The sequence below is a fragment of the Phacochoerus africanus genome, chromosome 11 (genome assembly GCF_016906955.1).
Source record: "Phacochoerus africanus isolate WHEZ1 chromosome 11, ROS_Pafr_v1, whole genome shotgun sequence".
In the NCBI taxonomy this organism is placed as follows: Eukaryota; Metazoa; Chordata; class Mammalia; order Artiodactyla; family Suidae; genus Phacochoerus; species Phacochoerus africanus.
The window spans coordinates 114807680-114813950 of record NC_062554.1 but is presented as its reverse complement, the minus strand read 5'-3'; the positions used below and the strand labels follow the sequence as shown (position 1 = coordinate 114813950).

Sequence of the window (6271 nt, the reverse complement as noted above, 5' to 3'; positions counted from 1 at the left end):
ACTTATGACATGTCCTCATTCCTCACACCCTGGTACTACAGACACTTTCTTCAGAGAATCATGAAAAGGAGCTTGGAATCCAGCGGTGCTTCTGGAATTGACACTGGAGTGAGCAGAGACACTCAGACTTGGGGAGTGGCAAGGAAACACTGAGTCGGGTACATTCTGTGGGCAGATTCCTGACAAGCCATGAAGTAGGGGATGGGTGCAAGCTGAGGAAGTAACAAAACTTTGATCACATGACTTTGGATTATTTTTCAGAAGCTTACTATCTAGTGGTGGTCTAACTTCTAAATGTGACGATTATAGAAATATTTGCTAACGTTTATCATGTATCAAGCATGAGAGGTGTATATATGGATGTCTGTGGCAAATAAACCCTGATGGAGTTCTCTTCACTCTCTTCCAGTTGCTTTTACAAACAAGACAACAGGTAAACAACAGCATCGTGAAAGATGCTATCAGTGCAGATGAATGGGACAGACATGGATGGCTATTATATTGCCAAGAGAAGTACTGTGAACTGGAGCTCCCTGAGAAGTCTTCTGAATGTGGTAAGCTAAAGCAGAATGTTAAGATTTCTGATTGAGTAGCAGAAAAAAATAAAAATACTAGGAAGCTTGCCCTGCAATTTACAATCTTTGTGGATATTAAACAGGCACAAAGCTTCTATTGCCAAGAAGAGTTCTGAAACCTAAACATCTCTCTGGACTTGGAAAAAAGTCAAGAATTATTCCACAGTGCAATAAACAAGATGGAAAAAAGAATAAACCATAATAAGGACATCTTTCATTTGTGGCTGTCCAAAGTCTTTTAAATAGATTCTGTACTTTGATTTCTCTCCCGTTGTGATTCCTACCTTTGTTGAATGGAATGGTGTTGCATGTAATCAGACATACAACTTTGGAGTAAATAGTGTGAGGGGAAAGCCTCGGTTCAGGGGACAGTGGCTTGATTCTGAGACTGGTGGTGGAAGAGCTATTCTGAGGTGATGTTTAGGCAGGGGTTTTTGGAAACAACTGTAGGGTTATTTCTCCAGCCCCTTGAGCTACCTAATATCCCATAATAAATTACCTTTCTGCTTAAAATAGTCACTAAAGTTTCTCTTTGAAGCTAAGAGACAGAGCTGACATTCTGTTGCCTTTAGATAGCCTTTGTGGGTCTTAGCTTTAGAACTGTACTTCATCCTTCGCTGGTGATTGAGTGGATCACATCAAGTCTAAGCAGTAGAGTGACCATGTATAACTCAGGATATAAGTAGAATACAAGTTCATTGTCTCCCTCCATCCCTGTAATATTTATTCAGAGGAGGTAACCTTTTCCTATTCTCCAGTGAAAACTCTGGTGGATACCTCTGTTTGGGAGGTATGGTCACTTTAAGTAACAAACACAGTCTAAAGTCAGTAATTAGTATATCCAGGAAAAGATACTAAATATATATCAAAATGTGATTTAATGGCCTATATCCTTCTACTCCTGGATCAGCCTGGCAGTTTCTAGTGGGAAAGGGGAACATGGTTACATGGTTGGCTGCTTCTCCATCTCCCTGTCTTCTCATTCTTCCCCAGCTTGCTGGTCTGGGAGTGAAAAGGGGATTGAAAAAGCATCAACTTTGAGTTCCTGTCATTGCTCAGTGGTTAACAAACCTGACTAGCATCCATGAGGAAATGGGTTTGATCCCTGGCCCAGATCAGTGGCTTAAGGATCCAGTGTTGCCATGAGCAGATGTGGCTTGGATCTGGCATTGCTATGGCTGTGGTGTAGCTAGAAACCTCCATATGACTCCTAGCCTGGGAACCTCCATATGCTGCCAATGCAGCCCTAAGAAAAAAAAAAAAAGAAGAAAAATCATCAACTGAATTGACCAAATAGAATCCATTTAAATATGGCAAGTGTTTAAAGCAGAGTCTTTCATGAAGCACTTTGGTAGCTAAGATCAAGTCTCTCTCAGACTTCCGCTCCCTTTTTCTGAGCAGAGACTTCCTTAATCTAGACAGTTACCTGTGCTGCCTGTATTTTCTGATAATCTGGTTTTCACCACCAGATTTTTGCTGCTGGGGTTCTGCTGCCTCTCTAGGAGGCTGTGTAAGATAAGCATGCAGGATGAGCTCTCACATCTGGTTCCCGTCAACACCCCTTGCCCTGACAAATTCTAGTGGTGTTGGCTAATCTCAATGTAACAGTGCTTTCCCTGTCCTTGCCACAGGAGCGGTTAGCTCATATTTTGAGTTGAGATTCTATGGATAGACATTAGACAGCAAACCACTATGACCTATAGTGGTTACATGTTAAGCTCATTCAGTAGGCCCATGGAAGCCCACACCTTTCCTGTGAGTGTGATGAAGGGGCAGGCATCTCTTTCTAACATCTTGTTATAGAAACAAAGGGCAGCTATGCACTTCGGTAAAGACAAAATTCTTTAAAAATAAAATAAATTCAGCAAACATATGAGCTGTGGGTAATGAGTTAGGCCATGGGGGTGCAGAAATAAAACAGGCTCCTCCTCCCTGTGTAGCAGATTTATAACTGCAAACAAGAAATTGCAAAATGGCACATGCCAGGGAGAAATTGTGATGTAAATCACTCTGCTGGGATGATTTATTCAAAGCAATAGATACTTGAGAAAAGAGTAATGACATAAAGAAAGTGTACCAAATGAACTCAGTGGAAAATGGATGTATGTGACAGGAAAATAGGGGAAACTTTGAAGTTGAAAGAGAAGATTATGCTGGGAATTTGGCTTATTGAAGGGGGAGTTTCCCTTCCATTTTCTGCAGAGAAGTTTTAGATTTTATACTCTAAGTGACATCTGGGAGGCTCATGGCTTCAGATGTCTGCATACTTTGTCAGCTTTAGGTATCTACATAGATTTGAGAGCATTCATAGAGAACATCAGTGAATACCAACAAGACTTTTGCTTCTTTAAAATTCTCTCAGGGAAAATAATAGACAAACACCAGGAATTTCTTAATGAGTAGAATTATCTTCCTTGCATTTGAATAAATTAACAATAGAAAAAAATTCTCCAGGTTATATTCTCTGGTCACAGTGTAAAAAGATAAGAAATGGTTATCAGCAATACTTTATTGTTATTAATTTTATTGATGTAAGAATTCAAATAATAAGAAAACCATATGGAAAATATTTAAAACTCTCCATCATAAACATTAGAATAGACATAAGCCAATTAGTTAATAACATGCCTTGGAGTAAATAACAAAAATTGGAACTCTTCATAATACAGAAAACCTTGGGGGTGGAGTCATAGAAATACTCAGATATCAAGTCACAGTCTTCAATGCTTTCACTGCTGAAAAAAATGAGAGTGTGTCTCCAACAGTATGGCCAGCGACATTAGCGGGCGCTTGCTCTACTCTCTCTAACGGGGAAACAGGGGACTACAAGAGACTGAGCTGTACCTGCCTCTATTTCCAACAGACTCAAGTTCAACTTTCGCTCACACACACACACAAAAGCCGGGAAAATTTTATTAGCCCTTTTTTTTTTTTTTAAAAAAAAAAAAGTTAATATAAAATTACAGCAAAAAAAGGAACCTGAACTTTAGTAACAGCTGGAACAATCCGCAGCAGCGGCGGCAGCGGCGGGAGAAGAGATTTAATGTAGTTGATTTTCTGTGGTTGTTGGTTGTTCGCTAGTCTCACGGTGATGGAAGTTGCACATTTTTTTTCGAAGGGACCGAGAAGTTGCTGGAGGTTTGGTTCTCCAGGCAGCAGCCCGACGCAAATCAAGGATCTTCACGCCATCCCAAGATCCAAACGGGACATACTTATGAAGGATGTGCAATGTTCAATCATAAGTGTGACAAAAACTGACAAGCAGGAAGCTTATGTATTCAGTGCGAGTAGCATGTTTGTCTCCAAGAGACGTTTCATTTTGAAGACATGTGGTACCACCCTCTTGCTGAAAGCACTGGTTCCCCTGTTGAAACTTGCTAGGGATTACAGTGGGTTTGACTCAATTCAAAGCTTCTTTTATTCTCGTAAGAATTTCAGGAAGCCTTCTCACCAAGGGTACCCACACACCAGAATTTCCAGGAAGAAATAGAGTTTCTTAATGCAATTTTCCCAAATGGAGCAGCATATTGTATGGGATGTATAAATTCTGACTGTTGGTACTTGTATACTTTGGATTTCCCAGAGAGTCAAGTAATCAATCAGCCAGATCAAACCTTGGAAATTCTGATGAGTGAGCTTGACCCAGCAGTTATGGACCAGTTGTACATGAAAGATGGTGTTACTGCAAAGGATGTCACTTGTGAGAGTGGAATTTGTGACCTGATACCAGGTTCTGTCATTGATGCCACACTGTTTAATCCTTGTGGGTATTCGATGAATGGAATGAAATCGGATGGAACTTATTGGACTATTCACATCACTCCAGAACCAGAATTTTCTTATGTTAGCTTTGAAACAAACAAGTCAGACCTCCTATGATGACCTGATCAGGAAAGTTGTGGAAGTCTTCAAGCCAGGAAAATTTGTGACCACCCTGTTTGTAAATCAGAGTTCTAAATGTTACACTGTGCTTTCTTCACCCCAGAAGATTGAAGGTTTTAAACGTCTTGATTGCCAGAGTGCTACCTTCAGTGACTACAATTTTGTTTTTACCAGTTTTGCTAAGAAGCAGCAACAACTGCAAAGTTGATTAAGAAAACGAAGAAAAAAACGCAAAAAGAGAACACACATAGAAGAAGGTGGTGGCTGCTTTTTAGATACTGATACCAGGGGCCATGCTTTCCATAACCACCACCTTGTAGTTGCAGAAAGTCCTAGATGTAATGATAGTGTAATCATTTTGAATTGTATCCATTATTATATCAAGGAGTTAGATAGCTTACATGAATGCTCTCTTCTGTGTTTGGGTATCCTATGCCACTCCTGCTGTGAAATTGAAGTGCATGTAGAAAAAACCTTTTACTGTATGAAACTTTGCAACACTTGTGAAAATTCAATTTGGTTTACTCACAGTGTCGTATTTCTCCAGGTTTCATCCAAAATTCCCCACAGGCAAGGCTTTCGTCCTCATTAGGTGTTGGCCTCAGCCTAGCCATCTGGGACTGTTCTATAAAATTGCCAGGATTTTACATCCACCTTACCTCCACTTTCTAGAACATACTCTCTACTAATGTTGTCAGAACCAATTTCTACTTCATACAGATGTTTTTGCAACAGCTGTTAAAGTTTTCCTTCCGTGAGCCAAGTCCTCTAATGATTGCGGTTATCCATTTGGTGTGTTGCTATTTTAACATTGCTTCCTAAACTTGTATTATTTTAATTGATTCGTTCCTCTCCATGGTGTCTCCCCTCCAACCACACCCCCTCAGTGAAGCAATACACTATTACACTGTGGGTTTATGCTATTCTTATACCCCAGAGGGGGGAGGAGGGGATAGAGCCTGGGCTTCATTTTCTTTTAAGGGGAGTTTGGTCTTTTCATTAGAATGAGCTCTTTTGGAGATAGTAACAAAAATAAGGTCATGTCTATGAGGAAAGAAGACATAGATGGATGCTAGAGAATATTGGCAGAACTGAATGGAAATCGTATGCCACTCTGTAGCTCTTGTGCCCACCCCATTAAATGAGATTACCTTCTCAGGAATACCATGCTTTTACTAACTGGCTAAGTGGTAGTATAAAAGAATTATTATCAATATACTATATTTATTAGTGAGGAGATTTAAGATGAAGGTAGTGTTGGATTCAACAGATCAGATAAGCTCAGATGATTCACGTTAACTTTATTTTTGCAGCCATTTCCACTAATTTCTATTAATGATATGCCATAAACTTTGGTTCAAAGCAAAAAAAAAAGAGAAAGTAAACAAACACAGCATTTAACCTGATTATGTAAGAGAAAAAATACTTTAAAGGTCCTAAGAAAATTAGCAGAAATGAAATAACACAAAAGTTGAAAAAAATTGTTAAGCAAAAAAAAAAAAAATATTAAAGCAGAACCACCATTACCACCAAAAAAGCAGAACCAACAAATTCAAGTACTATAATTACATTTACAAGACTACAGAATTTATTAAGGAAGAAAAAAATTAAAATGAAAAGCAGAAAAAACTGACATCATAGAAGAGACTGTTAGTGAAGGTTTCCTGAACCAAGAGAGAGGAAACCTTTGAATGGATGGTATCAGAACCTCAGTACTGCAGGGGAGATGACACAAGTAATCAGATGGTGGTAGCTGAAGCAGAGCTTCTGGTCTTTTTGCGGATCAGGGACCCTTCTAAGGCAGGCGCCTGGAA

The 6271-nt window shown here is 39.5% G+C and overlaps 1 protein-coding gene across 1 annotated transcript; it reads left to right on the top strand.

The window, feature by feature from the left end:
- Positions 1 to 3651: 3651 nt before the first annotated feature.
- Positions 3652 to 4899, top strand: LOC125110921 (S-adenosylmethionine decarboxylase proenzyme-like). Its single transcript, XM_047752593.1, is given in 3 exon segments — positions 3652 to 4038; positions 4041 to 4435; positions 4437 to 4899. Coding segments are annotated over 3 exon segments (996 nt in total). The 5' UTR covers positions 3652 to 3666; the 3' UTR covers positions 4666 to 4899.
- The last annotated feature ends 1372 nt before the right edge of the window (positions 4900 to 6271 follow it).